General features: G+C 42.3%; 1 protein-coding gene across 2 annotated transcripts in view; it reads right to left on the bottom strand.

Annotated features, from left to right (window-relative positions):
* DIS3L2 (DIS3 like 3'-5' exoribonuclease 2) overlaps nt 1-21,644 on the bottom strand; it is a 455,603-nt gene that overhangs the window by 430,595 nt on the left and 3,364 nt on the right. The window contains exon 1 of one of the 2 annotated variants that reach the window (XM_063442838.1): nt 7,163-7,244. The exons of the other annotated variant lie outside the window; for it this stretch is intronic. Coding sequence (XP_063298908.1) covers nt 7,163-7,196 — 34 coding nt within the window. The 5' untranslated portion in view covers nt 7,197-7,244. Of the gene's footprint in view, nt 1-7,162; nt 7,245-21,644 lie in introns of those variants that run through there. 2 annotated transcript variants of the gene reach the window in all.

The raw sequence follows: 21,644 nt of genomic DNA on the forward strand, positions 1-21,644 counted from the left end.
AAAGATTAAATATTTTGTTTTTCGGTTTAACTCATGGATGGCATTGTGTCTCAGGGCTCTTTTGATCACTGAAAACAATCTTTGACACCTGTGATAATTAGATTGCCAGGTGAGCCCAAGTTAAGGAAAAACTACTAAAAGAGGGTGTTCCACATTATTAAGCAGAGCACCATTTTCATGCAATATGGGGAAGAAAAAGGATCTCTGCTGCCGAAAAGAGTGAAATAGTTCAATGCCTTGGACGAGTTATGAAATAGGGATCGACCGATTATCGGTTTCACCGATATAATCGGCTGATATTCGGTATTTTCGGCAATATCAGTATCGGCCAATATAGATACCGATACCTCCTCGGACCGCCAGGCTCATTACAAGCTCGGCGGTCCTGGGGGAGCCCGCAGGTAGAGTTTACTCACCTCCGAGCAGCTCCTCAGTGTAAGTCTCGCGAGACCTGCAGCCGTCAGAGCATTGCCACGGGTTACCATGGCAACGCTCCGCGCGGCACACAGGCTGCGAGACTTACACTCGGGAGCAGCTTGGAGGTGAGTAAACGCTACCTGCGGGCCCCCCCTCACTGCTCAGCCAATGCCACTGGACCACCAGGGACTGTCATATCCACCCTCCCTGGCCAGGTGACAAGCAGGGAGGGGGGGGGGGACGACAACACACACACTGCATTCATATTATACACACACACACACACTACACAAATATACACAGCTCCACTGTCTAAACACACTGCATCCAGTGCATGTGCTTGTATATTTTGTGAATTTACCTTTAGAAATAGTTTATTTTTTCTAAATGGCAAATGTACAGAATATAGTCTGCCTGAAAGTTCACAAATTATCAGTATCGGCTCTAAAAAAACAATATCGGTCGATCCCTAGTATGAAAACATTAGATATTTCACGAAAACTTAAACGTGATCACCACACTATTAAGAGATTTGTGGCTGATTCAGAGCACAAACGGGTTAGTGCACATAAAGGCACATTGAAGATTTCTGCCAGATCCATGCATCGGATCAAGAGAGCAGCTGCTAAAATACCATTACATAGCAGCAAACAGATATTTGAAGCTGCTGGTGCCTCTGGAGTCCCAGGGACATCAAGGTGTAGAGTCCTCCAGAGTCTTGCAACTGTGCATAAACCTTCTATTTGGCCACCACTAACCAATGCTCACAAGCAGAAATGGCTGCATTGAGCTGAAAGAAACATGAAGACTAATTTTTAAACAGTCCTGTTCACTGATGAGTGCCGTGCAACCCTGGATGGTCCAGATGGATGGAGTAGTGGATGATTGTTGGACGGCCACCCTGTTCCAACAAGGCTGCAATGTCAGAAAGGCGGTGGTGGAGTCATGTTTTGGTCCGGAATCATGGGAAGAGAGCTGGTCTGCCCCTTTAGGGTCCCCAAAGGTGTAAAGATGACCTCTGCAAAGTATGTGGAGTTTCTGACTGACCACTTTCTTCCCTGGTACAGAAGGAACCTGACATTTAAAAAAAGCACTTAATATTTTTAATAAAATCAGTCGCCTAGTTCTGAATTTTTTTTTTGTATCCTTGCAATGGTTTACTGTAAACTTTAAATATCCATTTCATGCTGCAAAGAATACCTCTGCATCAATGGCTGCTATGGGGATAAAAGAAGAGAAAGTCATGGTGTGGCCTGTATCCTCCCATGACCTCAATCCTATTGAGAACCTTTGGAGCATCCTCAAGCAAAAGATCTATGAGGGTGGGAGGCAGTTTACATCCAAACAGCAGCTATAGGTGACTATTGCAAACAAATTCAAGCAGAAACTGTCCAAAAACTCAAGTTCAATGGATGCAAGACTTGAAGCTGCTATCAAATAAGGGGTCCGATGTTAAAATGTAATGTGGCCTGTTAAATTGTTTAAAAAGTTAAAATGTTAAAAAGTTTGATTGAAATAGCTTTTGATTTCAGTAAATATGCTGCAAACACAAATGACAATTTTCAGTTCTTTACAACCTATAAAGTGTTTTGAAACTTACGGTGAGTAATAATTTGGAAGAGTCCATTGTAAGTTTATGTTTAAAAAAATACTGTTAGGAGGAGGTTTGTTCAATAAAATTTGAATTATACTCTTAATAGTTGATAGCATGAGAACTATGCTGACTGTTATTTACATCAATTATTTAGGTAAATGAGAAATATAATTTGCATAATAATTTGGAACAGTATGTAGTTGACTACAACAGTGTGACATCAAAATGCAAGCAACATGCACTTAGTAATTCAGATCCTAGTGATTCCTGAATAGAACTGACCAGGTTTTATTTTTGTAAATACTCATTTTCGAACTCCCATGACCTCACAAGGAAGAAAGTTAGCATTTCAGGTTTACCTCTATCGATAAGGGAGTTTTAAGGCAAAGAACAAGTTCTCTTCTATAAATCTATGTAGTCTCAAAAAGTCAGCCTCTTACTCCCTACACAAAACAAAGCTTTAACTAAATACAGTTTTTAAAGGGACACTATAGAAACACTACAGCTTAATGTAGGTATGGTGCCTGCCTGTCCCTGCAGGCTTTTCAATATAGACACTGCCTTTTCAGAGAAAAGTAACATCTCAAACACTCAGAATGACAGAGGTACTTCCTAGTCCAGTGTGGTCTACATTCATCTGCATGGAGGTGCTGAATGTTCCCTATAGAGATGGATTCATTCAATGCATCTATGAAAAGATGCCCCCCCCCAGCTGGCCGCCTCGGCTGAATGGGCTTACAAACACTAGGTCACCTGGGATTTGTCGAGCACCAAGTAATACATTTCAAATAGCTCCGCACAGCCTCTGTTATTCCAAGGGGCTTTGCAAATTGTAGATCAGGCATTAGACATCTAATAAAACATCTTAAATACAGTTCAATTTGGCAACTCTAATTTAACCACCATGACTACTTCTGTTTGTATGAGTGGTCATGGTAATAGGAGTTTGTATTTGCAGCATTTCAGCTTTAAATGCTGCACACCGAAAAATGCTAGTTACATGCCCACTCCCACCTCCCGCTGCCAAATGAATGGAAAGTAAATTAATATAGAAGCAAGATTGCCTATGCTAGGATAATTTAGAATATAATAAACAAAAAGTAAAAAAAAAACCATTAGAACACCTTTTACTGAAAAAAATAAGAGCATGCAAATGCAGGAAAGATCGCTCTAAAGAGAGCAGAGCTCTGGCCATTTGCACGCAAGGTCTGTATTAGGTCTTCATTACCATGTACTGACCAGTACAAATGAAGATGGCTATGAATGGCTGGATGGTGTCCTGAGCGCGAGACTGCTTACCATGTCCCTTTAACCTTTGAGTCAGTTGAAATCTGATTATGCAAGGTCTTATGATCAAGTAACCTTCAAATACACATCTGCATCATAATGTATCAATGAATTAGGGAAAAATAAATAAAGTAAATAGTTTGTTTCCATATCAGTTTGCCAAAGAGCACTTACCAGGTATAAGGTCATATTGTTTCAGAAGCATTATAGATAAAGGTATTTGTTTAGTCATATGCCTCCATAAAAGGAAGGTAACTTACAAACCACAAGTCACGTGACAGTGATCCCAATGTAATCAAAGAGTAGCATATGTAGAGCCCATTTCAACCATCTTTAACAAGTTCATAAAATCATTAAAATGCAACAAGATTGTAAATTAAAGCAGGATTTTTCAGACTCAATTTCTGCACAACCTTAGTCTTAGATATGATTGTGCAGCATGATAGGACTCCATATGCACTGCCAAAAAACAGTTACATTTAGCATGTTCAGTTCTTATAAACCTGTACATTTAGGCGAATCTGTTCTCCTTTGACAGATTATTCATTCAATGGTCTAATACAAAGCAGGCATGACAAATACACCACAAGTACACATGACAAGCAGAGGTAGAGTTCTTAGCTTTTCAGAACTCAGTCTCTGGACAGTGCAGTACAGCTGAGCTCATGAGATCGAAACACTGCAACCCAATACAAGAACCAAATGCTGGTACATGTTGGGTCACTAGATTTTTGAATTCATTCAACAGTTTAGTAGGTTCAGAAAGTAAGCATTATGAACTGTACATTTATATTTCCTTATGATTAGAGGCAGTGCACTACAAAGGGGATATTCTCTAACGTGGAGGGAAGGCAGGCAGACCTAAAAAAGATAATTGGTTCTTACCTCTAGCTGCTACTCCCATTGGTATACAATTCACTTGCATCTTAGATCCCCAGTAAATACACAAGTCAAGATAACAGCAAAAAGTTTAGTAGCAAGGTAAATATGTGCACTGCCTCTAAACAAAGAAAGAAAAAAGTTATGGCAAGTAAAATTTGAACTTTCCCCCTCCAGTTTGGAGGCAGTGCACTACAGCAGGGGCAAAATGCAATCCCTAAAAGGTGGATAAATTACTTCACTACTGCTTGCAACACCTTGCACTGGAAAAACAGCCTTCTGAGGTATGTACTTCCAATCTAGAATGTTTGGGAAAAGCATGAACAGAAGACCACATTGCTGCCTTGCATATTTGAGATTGAGTTGCTGCAGCTCTAAATTCCCATGAAGTAGAAATGGCTCTACTAGAATTCGCTTTTAAGGAGGAAGAACCTAGTAGGAATATGACAAACTGGGTTCTTTAATCCAATTTGCCCAAGTGCCTTTCTATGCCATAAGACATTTGTTCTTCTCTTGAAAGAGGACAGATATTCTAAATTCTTTAGTTTTGTCCACATATAACCAAGCTCTGTTTGACATCCAGGCAATGAAATTTGTTCAGTCGCATTCCAAGTATTCTGACTGTCAGGAGAACAATTTATTGATTCATGTTTGAAATAAAAAACCCAAGGCAGAAAAAGATGTAATCTTAGAACCACTTTACCCAAATAAATGCCCTGTAAATAGAAGATTAAGACATCGCTTGTAGTTCACTGGCACTTGGCAGATGTCACTGCAACCAAAAATATAGTCTTAAATGTGAGGATTTAAGACTAACTAAATCTAAAAGGTTCAAAAGATGCCATAATGCTAAAAGAACCAAGTTCTTCATGCCATGGGGGAACCAGTTCTGATTGTGATTCTGGAGATTGCTTTGAAGAATCTGGTAGAGGATTTGAAGCAAAGTTTATTCTAGAATAAATTTATAGCCGAAACCTGAACCTTAAGAGTAGTCAGGCAAAGTGCCTTGGTGAAGCCCAGTTAAAGAATTTTAAAAGTTGGAGAATTAATGCTGATAAAGGCCGAATACCCATAAGCCGCAGAAATTTACAGATTCTTGCATAAAACTAATGTAGATTTCTGCAACCAGAATATCAATGACTTTGGGGCATAAACCCCTAGAGGCCAATATTGAACATTCAGATATCAGGCTGTTAACTGGAATGTCTTCAGAGTGCACAGGTTATGTTCCAAAAAATGCTTGGTTTCTCAAGCTACATCCACCCTGATTTTTGTTAACACGTAGGGTATGAGCATGACCAGAGGAAAAATATGCCATATGAAAAATACATTGGAATGCCATCTAGGTAAACTGGGTTGTCTGAGTGGATTGATGCAAATATTTGAACTTTCTGGCTCTCTTTTGTTGCCATCAGGTCTATCTGGCATTCTGAATTTCTGTACAGTTGGTCTCAAAATTAGATGCAATAGAGACCAACCTACCAGTTTTAAGTTATCTCCGCTTAGAGCATCTACCACTTATGGTCTTTCAACTGATGTGTACCACTGAAAGACAGGAGAAGACTGACCAAAAGCATGATCTTTGTACATGCTTTTTGTAAAAACAGAAATCCCCCTCGTCAGTATAAACAGACCACTCACTCCACGTCAGTCGCCTATTTGTATGCGTCTTCCCTGAATTTTTAGTTTGAAGAAGAGTAGTGTCAGACAAATTTAGTTTTCTGAAATTGGAAGATTGTTGAATTCCAGATTCCTTTTGTTACTTTTCTTACCAAATGTGCACCCCAGCCACTTCTGTCACTTAAAATGACCAGTTCCCTTAGTTGAAACGAGACACCTGACAGGAACCAGGAAGATGTGCACCAACAGAGGCTTCTTTAGTCTAAATGGCTAAAGGAGGATCAACTTGTCCAGGGAAAAGGTGTTCCGCAAGGGTGCCAATTTTCTTTGGCCCAGTTTACTGCCGGAAAGACTGCAGTGAACAGACCAAGAAGACTCATCGCTTTCCTTATGGAGCAAATCTTTGTTACTCAAAAACTAGGTTTCTGATCTTTTTCTCGTCTTTTCGAAGATAGATATTTTTATATCCAAGATCAGATCCAGAAATTGGATTGAACAAGGTGGAGTTCGTTCTGACTTCTCTGTTGATAATCCAATCATCATTTTGCTGTGAAGATGAGGCTGTTCCGATGTATTTTTGAAGTGATTCTTCTAAAGGAGAGACAAGAAGCCAGTCATCCAGATATGGAATGATAGAGACCTTGTTTTCTCAACGGTGTGGTGATTACTACTAGAATTTTCGTGAGCAGCTTGCCTTGATCTTTTAAGGAGAATCTCAAATAACTTTAGATTTCTTTCAACTGGAATATGCAGGTAGGCATCTTAAGTTAAGGGAACATAGCCAAGAATCTGTTTGAATTATATGGCACCACCGAATGCAGCAACGATAGGAATTTTGTTGTAGTGGAGGGTAACTTTCTGGGACCGGGATGATCCGACGATCCGGAGGGGAGGAGGGTGGAATGGCGTAATAGGATGCCTGGGGAGCAGCCATCCCTCCGGCGTCTGATGCACTGGTAGGCCGCAACACTATAAAGTATGACAATCTGGACCAGTAGGATCCAGTTTCGGAAGCAATCCAATTATTAGTGTCCCATCTATGCGGTGTGTGAAATTTAGCTGTAAGAATTGCTGGCAGTAAAAAAATAAATAACTTATTGCGTGCATACTTAATTAGGAGCTCAGGTATCACGCGTCTACAGAGTTAGCCCTGCCCCATGGTAGTGTACTTTTCTTACACAGTTGTGCAATATGCACATCCACCTTTGTTACACTTTCCAGCTGTTACTATTCAGCTTCTGCTTCATTTGCAAAGATTGGTTAAAAATGTTTTTTTAAATGAAAACTTTTTGAAGGGACTTCCATTCTTTTTGCATCAGTTGGCTAAACGTGAGATGTAAAGGAAAAACCTTACGTTTCCCTTACCTGGTTTTTCAGTAGAGGATTCACCTACCTCCATGAGATTGTGTACTTTTGTCAATTTATGAAAACCCTCTGCCTGGAAACAATTTTGTTCACCAGAAGATATTTTAGAATCTTTAGATGACCAATCATCTGTAGAAGATTCAGAACTTGTGTCAGTCTTCTGTGTTAGCACTTCCTCTATAGTAGGAGAAAACAGACTGACTTTATAACCTGCAGGACCGTCTGAGCAGACTGCAAAGCGATGGTTCTAGTGTCCAAAAAAAAAAGAGTCTGCTGAAAACTACTTTTGCACATATATTACAAAGCTTTTTTATACCCATTAGGTAAAGGTTGAGAACAGGCAAAACCAAATATATATTTTGTCTCGGACAGATACTCTTTTCTGCAAGTTTATCCACAGGTTCATGATATACTGCAAAAAAATAAAATGAAAAAAGTTTAAATCAAAATTTAAACCATATTTTAAAACATAAAATTATGTTCAGGGAGCAGCTCTAAGGCAAAAGCAAGAAGTCGAATCTTGAAAGGCCTCTTAGTGTGCTGGAGGGATGTTGAGAGCACACTGCAACAAAACTGCAAGCACCTGGCAGCCAGGAGGGTTTTAAACTCTACCACAGGCCCTGGAGTGTTAGTTTTCTTTTGAATTTTGTGCTTTAATTGGAGATTGCATTGTGCATGCGCTCTGTGATATACTGGTTGATGGAATGCATGCACAGGTTGCAATGCTACCACCAGGTCCTCCCACCATGTGTGCATTGCGAACGAGTCACCATTTCTGGCAATCGGCATAGAGATTGGAACGCAGGTGCCCGTTCCACAAGAAAAAACAAGGTGGAAGGGAGGACAAACCTGCTGAACCTCTCCACTTTCATCCCATAGGCATATCCCTCCTCAGCCGCACTGCCTTATCTTACCTCCAAACCAAGTCTGCAACCTTACCTACCAAAGGCAGGTAGAGAACTGGGGATCCAAGATACAAGTGAATTATATACCAATGGGAGTAGGAGCCATATAAGTCGTCTCTCTACTGTAAAGGCATGTAGAATACTCCAAAAACTATTCTGTATTGAAGGTGGTCCCCCAGGAACAGATGTCAAGATAAAATCAGGAACCAAAATAAACTATAAATAAAACACTTTATTAGAAAAAAGGCTGTTCCTGATTTTATCCAGACGGAATTTGACATCTGTTCCTGGGGGACCACCTTCAATACAGAATCGTTTTGGGAGTATTCTACATGCCTTTACAGTAGAGAGCCGACTTATATGGATCTCTAAAGTGGGAGTGCTCCAAGTTACTTTTATATTATACACTGGTTTTATGCATATTGCCCTATGATAGTTTGTTACAGATCATATCACTCATACATTGTGTGCGCAAAACCTCCTCTTTTATCCAACTGTATACATGTTTTTTTATTCGACATGTACATAATGCAATTAATCATCAAGGTTTACATTAGATATATAACAAACTAGGAGTTTGTGAACAGTAAAAATACATGTAAGAGTTTTAAGGGTGACTAAAACACTGGTCTGGTTTTTAGACGCACTGGGATTTATTTATTTAACTCTTAATTGTATATTGTTTAGCCCCACTTACCCATTTTTTGGGTGTTTGTACTTAAATCCCTTTGCCTCCAGAATCAATATGACAGGTGCACCCGTGACCACCCATGATAGCATGCCCATGTCACGCAAAAGCCTTTCCACGCCAGGCAGAACGGGCTAGAGCACAAAAAGAGCAACTCAGACTCAGAAATCGGGTCTAGTGGAGGCTGATGCGTAGTCAGTGTGTGACTGACAATGAGGTATGCGGGCAGGACACTGACCCTTTTGTCCCCGTTCAAAATCGGGGGTGGTAGAGTGGCTTTCGGAGCGACTCCCCAGCTACTGCAGGCTCAACCCTTATGGATCCGTCTGGGGAAAACAATGTTTGACCAGGATGCTCTCCATCAGAGGTCGTCGGAATTGCTCCAGACAGACCATGTGGCATGCTACCTGGAGAATTGGGTACGGCACCCCCTCAGTAAGGCAGCATGTAATAAGCTCAAGGCAGAATGCCCAAGATCTCTGGTGGCTAGCAAAGTCTGAGACCCCTATAGTCGATAGCAAGTTCCTCTCCAAGTTAGGATTGAACTCCCGCAAGGGCCTAGGTTCGGCACTTAAATCATGCCAGGATAAACACCTGAACATATTTGGTCCTTTGGCCAAACTATTTGACCAGGCTGAAAAATCTCCAGAGCCGAAAACAGTCAGGTTGACCCGGAGGAACTCCATGGCTGGGTGCAGAGGGCAATCTGCATAGCGGGCAGTGTTAATACCTCCCTGTCCATAGAACAGCGACAAAAAACATTTTTCAAATACAGCACAACACAAAGGATGCCCAGGGCCTGTTATTTGGGGACTCCTTTATTAAGAACCTGGGGCACTTTTACAGCCCTGGATAATGTCCAATCCTCCATGAAGAGGGTATTTCAGGGGCGAGTCTCTACCAGGGCCGGCAGATTCAGAGGTAGTCTGTCCAGACGTTCCAATTTCCACACCCGTGGATCGGGACGAGGCTCCTACACCCAGAGAACACCCGATCAGGAGACTAGACACCAGTCCACCTTCTTCCCCTCTCGTGGAAGATCATGGCTCTCCAGAGGGTTCCAGACGCCTTTACGGTAAGCTTGCATCTACCTCATGTTTTTCCCCAATATTTGTGTAGGGGGCAGATGCAGTCATTTTTTCCCCAAGCCCGGTCAACCATCACCTCCGATGTCTGGTTCCTGACCACCGTTCAGGGGTTTCACATCAAATTGGTCAACACTCCTTGTCACATTCCTCCTCCCTGCCCTATTTCTCTCTCAGTGACTGACCGTGCCTTGATGTGGAATTATCGGCCCTCCAAGTCAAAGGGGCAATAGAACTAGCCCCCATATCCCCTGCAGAGGTTCTCAGCAACATCTTACTAGTAGAAAAGAAAGGCGGGCATATGCACCCAGTTATCAACCTCCGTGCCCTAAACACTTTGGTGCGCTATTGCCACTTAAAGATGGAGGGCATTTGTCTTTTGCCGAACTTGCTCCTTCGGGGAGACTGGATGGTGAAGTTAGATCTCAAAGACGCATACTTGACTGTCCCAGTGACAGATGTACAGGGACTTATTACGCTTCCTCTGGAAAGGAGACACTTGGCACTTCACATGCCTCCCTTTTGGACTCGTCAGCTCCTTGGTGCTTCACAAAATTGATGCGCCCTGCCATGGCTTGGTTGCGCAGTCGACTACATCCTCATAGCACAGGATTGTTTGGTCCTCCTGAAGCATCTGCAATGGACGATTGATCTCTCGCCTGGGAAAAATCCTGCCTGTCCCCTTCTCAATGCATGGAGTTCTTCGGGTTCACAGTAGACTCAGAAGTGGAATAACCCTTCCTCCCTCCGTCCAAGATACGGACCATTCGCAAGGAATTGCGCCGCGCTGTAGCGCACACCCAGCTATCGCTGTGCCATCTGGCGTCAATCCAGGCTGTGTCCCCAGGCCCTCTCCACTACCGTGCCCTCCAACGTCTGAAGTTTGCCCACCTTCGCAGTGGGGCGTCCTATGCGGACATTGTCTCTCTGGACTCTGAAAGAATTGACCTGGTGGATCCACAACCTCTCGGCTTGGAATGGAAAGGCCATCTTCGGTTCCCAACTGGAGTTTATGGTGGATTCAGACGCAAGTCTCCACAGTTGGGGTGCCCCCTGTGACTACCAGGGGGAAGCTGGTCGGACAACGAATCCAGTCTCCACATCAATGCTCTGGAACTCATGGCCGTCTTTTGCAATAGAATTTTGCAAACAGGACTGCTAGCGCATCCGGCTGCACATGGACATCTATGCAGTTCGCTATGTCAATCACATGGGCGGCACACAGTCGGCTATTCTGGCCCGCTTGGCGAAGGACTTTTGGGCCTATTGGGCCAGGAATCTGGTCATCCAGGCGGAATACCTCCCTGGTCTCCACAACACTCATGCGGACTTGAGTTCACGCTGTTGGACAGCAGTGATTGGAAATTGGATGAAGGGGTGTTCTCCACTATCTTGTCTCTCTGGGGACCTTTTGCCATCGACCTCTTTGCATTCTGGCTCAACACCCAGTTACCTCGATTCTACAGCTGGCGCCCAGATCCAGCCGCAGAGGCAGTGATCGCCTTCCTGCAACACTGGCCCAGCTCACTCCTTTACACTTTTCCTTAGTTTGCCATCATCCCTCGGGTCCTGCTCCAAGTTCGCTGCCAAATAGCTGACCTGATCCTGCTGACCCCATTCTGGAGGACCCAAACATGGTTGCCACAGCTCCTGGAACTGGCAATAGATGTGCCCAGACTGCTGCCATCCTACCAGGATCTCCTTCTGGACCGGTCAGGCCAACAACACCCCCTCCTGTTGGACGGGTCGTTTCTGCTGCTCGCATGGAGGATTTCTGGGAAATCCAAGGGGGTTTCGGACGCATCTCGACACCTCCTGGCTGTCGCATGGGCTCCCGGGACTAGACTACCATAATGGACCACTTTGAGAGCTTGGATCCCGTTTCGGCACCTGTGACTGCGATCCTCCAATTCCTCACTTCATTATTCGAGGCTGGTAGGGCGTATCACACGATTAATTTGTACAGATCGGCCATCTCCTCGGCTCACCAAGGATTTGACGGCTGTCCTGTAGGCAACACCCTTTGGTGTGCAGCTTACTTCAGAGCTCGCGCCCGTCGCACCACCCCAGGCCTCGATACTCTGCTACATGGGATGTCTTCTGCATTGCCACTTTTTACTTCCTGGCCTCCCAATTCGGATCTCTCCCTGCGACAGTTGTCTGCCAAGTTGGTCTCCCCTTTTTTGCCTCATTTCATGCAAACTGGTTTCGGATGTACGTGCCCTGGACTACGATGCTAGGTCTTTCATTTTGGATTGGGTGACATTTAACATCTCCAGACACACTAAGACAGCTATTGGGTCAGTTTCGTATCAGTTTTCCAAGTTACCTCAGAGCTCATGGGAGTAGCTGCAGTTTCTTCTAACTACCAAATAATTGCAAGAGTGAAATGATAGTATCCACATTATTTTGGGGATAATGTTTTTTTTTCCCCTGCATACCATCAGTAGAAATCTGATATATCAAACAATTTATTTTTAAGAGCTGTAAACAAAACGTCATCCTTTGCAGTCAGGTAGTGAAATCTGTAGTGAAGTGCTCTTTACTCCAAGACTGAGCCAAAATCCTGATAATGTTCATTTCTTTCAAAGAACTTTATAAAAAAACGAAAGAGAAGCCATTGCAGTCAGGTAGTGAGATCTGTATTTTTTCAGGTTAGAGAAGTGTTTCTTTTTTACAAGCCAACAACCATGAATATGGACATCTGGTTAAAACAATCAAGAGAAATATTACCAATTCTAACTGTTCGACAATTATAGAAACTGAGAAAGACTATACAAGAAATAAAGAATAAAAAAAAAAAAGTCCAAAGTAGTGGAATCTATTGTTGCTCAATAGCAGAGACAAGTGGCAAGCCAAAGAGAAAAATAAACAAAAAATTGAAAATAAAGAGCCCACAATGCTATTCAATCTTCTAAAACAAGAAAAGAAAATATGACGACAGCTACTTAAAATTTGGATTCACAAGTGCCAGAAATAAAGATATTCCTCAAGCACAATGCTTACTAAGAAAATATTGCCAAACAGTTCGTTAGCACCTGCTAAACTACGTCATTTTGAGTAAAAACCATGCAGAGTACAAAGATAAAGACACTGCCTTTTTAAGCGAAATCTTCAGGAGTATCATAAGACTAAACTGTTTGAGCAAAATATTTAAAAATATGCACTTATTAAAAGGTTTGTGCTATGGCACCAATTTTTTTTTTTTTTGGGGGGGGGGGGGGGGGTTCCACGATGTTATACTATGTCAAAGGGTTCCATGTGAAAAATTGGGAACCACCGCTGTAAAGTAATACAATGTGAGCAGGATATTGCTTTTCTGCAGAGGGATTAAGATATACTGGGTGACTGGGCACTCAAATGGCAGATGAAATTTAGTGTAGCAAAATGCAAAGTTATGCAATTCGGCGTAAATAATGCACAAGCAACATACCCTTAATGGAGGCAAATTAGGGATAATACACGAGAAGGACTTATGAGTTATAGACAACAAACTATGCAACAATGTGCAATTTCAATCAGCAGTGGCTAAGGCCAGTAAGGTATAGTCATGCATGAAAAAGGGCATTCATTCTCGGCATGAGAATAGAATTGTGCCTCTTTATAAATCACTGGTAAGACCACATATTGAATATGCTGTGCAATTTTGGGCACCTGTTCTAAAAGGAGTATATTATGGCACTAGAAAAAGTGCAGAGGCGGGCTACAAAATAAAAGGAGTGGAACATTTTAGCTATGAAGAAAGGTTAACAGATTTAAACCTCTTTAGTTTAGTTTGCATAGACCACGATCTTTGCCATGATGCCACAGATATGACCAATATACAACATTTAAAGACATTGCTTTCTCACAGGTTTCTAATGGGACATTCGGTTAGTCTGTTAGCAATATGTCAACAGGAATGACAACCTTGTTTGACACATCCACAGCATGCAAAACTCATGCATTTCATTGTTCAAATGGGAACATGTTGATTGCCTAGTTCTTCTATTTCTCCCCCAAAAGTCTTAAATAACCTTGAAACAATTTTTCCCCAAGCATGAGTGATTCGGGTAAATCAAATATATTTAACCCCTTATGGACATCTTCAAAAGTTTGTCTTACCCTTATGGACACAAGCCATTTGTGTTCAAACACAATTTGCATCTCTGTCATCTATTGCACCAACATGAGTTATACACAGTTTTTTAGAGGGCAAAAGGGGCTTTAATTTGATGTCACATACATTTATAAATTCGCATTAATTATAAAAAAAAATTAAATTCCAGTTTTGGCATAGCGTGTGCATAATATGTCAAGCTTAGAAAAAGTAATTCAAAAATATTGATTGAGGGGGGCGGAGCCTGACAGCACAACCGACTAGACGCCATTTTCTGAGCTCCGTGCGCGGATTTATAAAATCCAGCAAATATCTCCAGCATCCTGGGGAAACTCGACGAAATAGTGACATATACTGCCACAGTACGCTGCCCTGATCCCGCCAATGCCTTTTCTACACACCCCGGGCAAAAAAAAAATCCAGACCCGCGGCACTAAGGCCTACCGCGCCATCCGGCACACTCCAGCAGTCTTCGGCGGCCCACTGGACTGGGACGACCTCGATCCCGACTACCTGAACCTGCTAACGGGCAGCATGGGAAGAAAATCCCAAAGACAGACTGCGCCCGCAGCACGACATCGGCTACATGCTGCAGCAACCGGCACCAGTAAAAACCCCGTTACTACGGGAGCCCTCACCTACTCGGGGGTATCCACCCTCACCCATACGGGCAGACGGTGGGACCACACAGAAAAGCCCTACAATGACGGACAAGGGTACTCCTAGCCCAGAGAACACGGACACGCCGGTGACCAAACGGGAGCTACAAGAAATGTTAACTGGTCTCCAAAACAACCTCAGAAGGATGTGGGAGGCAGACCTGGAGGCCCTTAAAATGGAGGTACAGTCAGTCCAGGGCCGCACACAAGCCAATGAGCGCAACGTGACAGACCTGCAAAAAGGCCTAAAAGAGTTGAGCGACAGGGTGCTACACATACAGACACAGCAAGCAGAAACGAACAAACACCTGCTAATACTCGACGACAGGAGAAAGAATATAAAGCTAATGGGGATAGCAGAAAACATACCCCTGGAGGAACTTGATTAAAAAACAAAACAAAAAAAAAAAACAAAAAACATACCCCTGGAGGAGCTACCGCACTTCATAAGAAGGTTAGTGGCATCACTACTCCCAGCCAGAGAGGCTACATATTTCTCCTTTGACGGGGCGTACCGAATAGCAAAATCCCACAACCGCACCAAGAGACATCATCCTTAGGTGCCAAACGATATCCAACAAATTAGCCCTGCTAGCTGCGATGAAAGGAAAGTCGCCATACGACTTTGAGAACTGTAAAATATCCTTTTTTCAAGATCTCAGCAGAGCCACACTACAGTGGCGCAAAGCCATGCAACCCCTCACACACGCTTTGCAGAAGGCAGGCCTGACGTACAGATGGGCGACACCGCAAACTTTCTGGATCACCAAGGGAGGAAAATACTATAAAGCCACAGACCCGGCGGACACTCCCGCGCTCCTGACAGCCCTGGACATACAACCACAGCGGGGCCCAGTTCAAGATCCACTGGACATGCAGCTCCTCACGGACACTGACTCAGACGCATCCTCCTCGGAACATAGGAGAGCAGGAAGACCAAAGACCTGAATAAATTAGCGTACCCGAATAGCCCAAGCAGCAGTGATATTTCCGAGAACTCTGTTAGCCTAAAGTTACTCAATGTTTACTGTTTACCGTTTTAAGGTTCACTGCCTGTACCTATCTCCAGACATCCAAATATGCACTCATAACCACCTAATACAACCCCAAGGGCACACACGAAGCTCAGAACACTCTCCCCCCCCCCCCCCCCCTTTTACTACCCTACATGCCAGAGAGGGACTAACTGGGAATTAGAGGGACATACATAGAGGATGACCGATCAATTGCAACCAGCTCACGAAACCGGCTCCACCAGGAACTCGACTATCAACTCTCTTATAAACCCACATAGAACCTCAATACGCACACACCTCACTGGCAAATATCCCACTCGACATTATATATAGCGGGGGGTCACACCTACATAGAACTCATCTCGATATAACCCGACAGACCACCAAACCTTATAAAATATGCAACATACCACGATGAATGCTTATATACACACTGCTTAACTATGTACCGACTTATATGTAACATATGTATCAAACGACTTTAAAACAGTGTATATTTTGCCTGCAAACTTGCATCAAAAATAAAGAATTAAAAAAAATAAAAAATCTTGATTGATAGAGTACATTATATGTATAGGATTTCTGCTTATTTTTAAAGTTACAGATCACAAAATACAAGGACTAAAATAAAATTTCAATGTGAAAATTTTAGAAGTTGGTATGTTTGTCTTGTAGATTTAGTAGCCATCACAAAATACAAAAGTATATATTTATATAAAGTAGAAATCACAGACTATTTACCCAAAGGTTATATTGACAGCCATTTCATCGCCAATCTCTGCTCAATATTGGAGTATAATTGTGTTTTCTATTTTGGCATATACAGGGTTTTTGTAATGTGCATTTCTTAAAGCTGGTTTGCTATTGCGATTTCTGCACAGAATATGGTGTTCAGCTACATCTGTTGAGTATAACGATACCCCCATTGTATGCATTTGGCACTATTCTGTGACAATGCCATACAAGAGTAGGCTATTTCAGTTTCTATAGTTAGAATTTTCGTAGATTGATTTGCTGGACCTATGTCTCAGTTTAGAGTATTATAGCAGTGTGACTGTTCGAAAAACCCCACAGGGTATCTTATATGGCATATATTGTGCCTTAACTGGTCACCATTTTTTCACCAATTTATGCCAATGTTTGTCGTGAGAATTTTTTTTTTTTTTTTTAAAGCATTTACATAAATGTTGCATTTTGCAGAGTATTACTCACTTTATATGTACCACAATCATAAAATCCCCAAATTATGCTGTTACATCTGATTGAAACAACATGCCCAATGTACGACCTAGACTATTTTGTGAAGTTCCAAATTGCTGTAAAAGACGTCACAAGTTCATGTTTTTAAAGGAACACTAGTCACCTAAATTACTTTAGCTAAATAAAGCAGTTTTAGTGTATAGAATCATTCCCCTGCAATTTCACTGTGATTTAGGAGTTAAATCACTTTGTTTCTGTTTATGCAGCCCTAGCCACACCTCCCCTGGCTATGATTGACAGAGCCTGCATGAAAAAAAAAACTGGTTTCACTTTCAAACAGATGTAATTTACCTTAAATAATTGTATCTCAATCTCTAAATTGAACTTTAACCACATACAGGAGGCTCTTGCAGGGTCTAGCAAGCTATTAACATAGCAGGGGATAAGAAAATCTTAATTAAACAGAACTTGCAATAAAGAAAGCCTAAATAGGGCTCTCTTTACAGGAAGTGTTTATGGAAGGCTGTGCAAGTCACATGCAGGGAGGTGTGACTAGGGTTAATAAACAAAAGGATTTAACTCCTAAATGGCAGAGGATTGAGCAGTGAGGCTGCAGGGGCATGTTCTATACACCAAAACTGCTTCATTAAGCTAAAGTTGTTCAGGTGACTATAGTGTCCCTTTAAATGTGTGAATTTTGATGGAGGGTTTTGATGAGCCCATGTCCCACACTTTGGAGCACTTGAGAAGGCTACATATTTCAACTACACCATAAAGGTATACCATTTCTTAAAGAAAGCGTATTTCAAAAGGAATATTTTAAACCTTGGCATGGGAACCTTTTTCCGCTAGCTTGTACCATGTGTAGTGGTAATCATTTTTTTCTGCCTTTTGACACACAAAGTGAGTTTGCACAGTATATTGTGCAAATCATTGTATAATATTTCATATGTTGCACAGCGATGTCGGCAGAGTATAACAAGACCCCTGTATGTACCTTTGCCAGGTTGATGTGGATGTTGAAGGAGCACATTTGAGACGCAGCCATTTTTTTCTAACTGAAGTTTTACGCAGTGTCTATGTTCCATTTTGGAGTAGTTTAGCTGGTTGGTTATTCAAACTGCCACACATTTTTTTTTTTTATTCATTCTTTATTTTTGGTGTGCATGGGAGTATAACAATTTATCTCGTCATGCCCCAACAGCATTGACAAGTACACGACAAAACATTTGTTAACAGTTGGTCAGCATGTGAAAAAACAGCACAAATTTTATAGAGCAACATATTTAGATTAAGTGTTCCTATCTTAAGACTATCAGTGCGTACGTAATATGCTTGTCTGTTGGGAATATTTCTATACTACTTTTAGAAAATATCTATTCTGTTATTATAAGAACAAGATGATCCGTAGATTAGTCTAACTACAGGAGTTAACAGCAGTGAATCTTAATAGTAGCTGTTACAGTGGAATAGACCTGATGCATACATTTTGTATTCTATGTTGATAAGCTGTGTGGCCAGGTAGACATAGCAATATATCAGACGGTACATTAGATGAGCAAGCTATGGAGAGCGCTGTTAATGGGCCCCTGCGCGCAATGTCAGTGGAAAGGTGTACTGCCACGACAATATTCAGAGCATGGAGAGTGTGTAGAGAAGAAAGCAATACATGGTAAAGGCATGTTTCTCAAGGCTTAGTGTATAGCATGCAAAACTCAAATTTGTTGTTCTGGGTGTCAGGCAGAGAATGCGTCCGTGTATCAGTCTCAGATGCAGAGATAGGGTAGAGGCATGTGTGGGACAGAAAAGAAAACAATCATAACGGGAGTCCATCAGCTTAAACAGGGTCTGCATTGTCGTCAGTGCCAGCGTCAATACTGGAACATGTCAAAAGACTGTCCGAGGCTTCTCACCCATTCGTCCGATGCCAGGTCTGTGGGGAGGTTGTTTTCTCTGCAATGGGTAGGTGTCTTGCAGGTTTGTACCTTTCTTTAGGGCGTGAGGCTGTACTGCGCCTGGGTGCCTCGTGGTGCTCCTGCACACAGGTCCGCCATCTTATGGGGCTAAGGGTGTCAGAGTCCCGTTAGCTTGGCCCTTGTCGTTGCTACTTGCCGCCACGTGCTTTCCCCTGGGTTTTGCAAGCCTCAACGGGGAGACAGGCGTACGTATTTTCAACTTTCGCGGCTTCTTGCGGGGGCGCCGCAGGTTTATCTGGGTGCTTTGCGGTTTTGGGTGCTTGGCAGGGCCATGCAGGCAGGTCTGTGAGTTCTCAGGTTAAGCTGTTTGTCAGACGGGTGGGTTGTGGTGTGACCACCTATTGTGCTGCCAATTGTGCCCAAAATTTATCAAATATCAGGTTCAGCCGTGCTTGAGAGGCTGCCAGGTAGGCCTCAATTGTGGGGTTGCTTGTGCTCTCGGCCATGCCGGATGCTGCACTGCAGTGATGCCCAAGAGGCAGTGAGTATAGTCGTGGAAGGCCTCCTGGGACCGGGATAATCCCCCTGGTCCAAAAAAGGGGGGTGAGGGGGTAGATGCAGGTGTCCGCTATAATTAACGGAATTCAGCTTCAGCGCCGGAGAGCGGCTGTCTTTTCGACGCCTGGTAAGCTTTTAGGCCGCAGTAGGTTGAATGCTGGCAATCCGGGCCCGGAAAGCTCAGAGTTTAGTGTCTTCCGGATCACCGCAATCCCCTCTGTTCAGCCCGTGAGTTTTGCGGTAAAATCCGCTGCTTAGTTGCAGTTAGTCGTGATTTTCGTTCATTTGGCCCAGGAGCTCATGCAACGTGCGTCTGCTTGGCTATCCTGTCAGGCCCCGCCCCCGCATACCTTTTTTTTTTTTTTTTTTTTTTTTTTTTTAAGAATACACCCTGGGGTATTTCAAAAGGAAAATTTTGAACCTTAGCATGGGATAATTTTTTTGCTAGTTTGTTCCAGGTGTAGTGTAATTAGCAATTTTTAAGCTTTTTTAAAACTTTCCACTTAATTTTTATAAACCTTGTTTACAGTTAACCCCTAACTAGCAGTAAACAGCACGAACAGTAAATTCCTTAATTTCTCATAACTCCCACCCACCCCAGCACAATATATAATTTTAAAATATTTAAATTACAAATTCAACCCCTGAAGGTTAAAATTTAAAAAACACAAAAAAAAAAAAAAAACAGGTCACAGTATAAATACTGTGATCTGTATTTTGATCACTGTAGGCAGTGATCAACTGGCATGGAACGTGTTAGTTTTATTAGGACTGGGTAAAGGGGTAGGATTTTTTTACAACTTTTCTTCTAAACTTTATTAAAACTTGTATCAACTTTTAACGTTAACCCTTAGTTAGCCTAACAAATTCTCAAATTCACCACCAACTTTAACTTACTAAATAATTTTAAAATATAAAAAAAAAATTAAATAAATGTAACCCCTGAGGGTTAAATATGTTAACCCTCAGGGGAAAAAAATAAAAATAAAAAAAAACACGGAGACACCAGTAAGAATACACACAAACTGACAACACCACAGGATAAAGTCTTCCTGGGACCCACCCAACGTTTGCAAGCTAAGGAAATATAATCAGGGTCATGAGAAAAACCCCAAGGCCCATGTGGGCCAACTCACCAGCCACTGCAAAGCAGACAAGCTAGACATGTACATATGAACTAACCAACACTTCCTTTCTTCTATAACAAGTCATACTTCTGTACACTGAAGGCAGGCCTTTGCACAGGCCTACAGTCACCGCTTACCACTGAAAAATGCTGATGCACTGTACCATGGCTACACAGTTGTGCTCGACATGAGCAATTAACCTAACCATACCTTTACTTCTGTAAACACATGTCATGCTTATATTAGTTATGGAAGGGCCTCTGCACAGAGCCACTGTACCTTTTTATTCCGCACACCAAGTCATTGCAAAAATAAAGAAAAATAAATAAACCGATCACAGTGAAATACTGATCTGTATTTTGATCACTGTAGTCTGTGATCAAATGGCAGGGAAGGGGTTAATTTTAATAAAGATGGGTGAAAGGAGTGTGCTTTAACTTTATTTATTTTTTACAGGGAGAAGATAAGTTCTGATCTGTCTCCTTGCACTTCACACTGACCGTGGAGGAGAGAAAGGCGGATCGGGAGTCGCTGCAGCACATGTGCTTGTTCTGGCAGCCTGTCAGAGCGATAACAGCTGCAGGGATAGCGCAATTAGGTGCTCCTGGTCTGCCTCTGATACAGAGGCAGACCGGAGGAGCCTTAACCCTGCAATGTTTGAGATCTTGGGTTAACTTCAGTGAATGACAGAAATATTCTGTCATGCGTCCTTAACGCTAGGACAAACATGATGGGAAATTTCTGTCTAGCGTCAGAAAGTGGTATATGAAACCTCAGTTTAGTCAATTCCAACATTATAAGCCATGTAGGAAGAAGTTATACATACAGTGAATCTCCATCATTTACACTGCAAAATCTAAACAGCACAATGCTAAAAGATAGGAACACACACACACACCACTCCACGTAGTCACCAACAGGTTTTGTGCCAATATGAGCACTTACTCCTAGGACTAATGCATGGTGGTCACAGTACACCTTTAAAGTAACGAACTCAAACAGTTTATGGACTATCCATTGGAGTGCAAAAATGTAACCCATAACAAATGTAACACTTACAATGACCCAAAAAGATAGGAACAAAAAAGGAAATTAACATACCACAAAAACCAAAACACTGCATTAATAGAATGGTACAATTACAGGGTGGAGCTTCGCGCTTGAACAGAATGGTTGCAACTCCTCGAAGCTCCTGTTACTGGGCTATTAACCTGACGTAAATCTGAAGC

Source organism: Pelobates fuscus, chromosome 2 (assembly GCF_036172605.1).
Source record: "Pelobates fuscus isolate aPelFus1 chromosome 2, aPelFus1.pri, whole genome shotgun sequence".
Taxonomy (NCBI): Eukaryota; Metazoa; Chordata; class Amphibia; order Anura; family Pelobatidae; genus Pelobates; species Pelobates fuscus.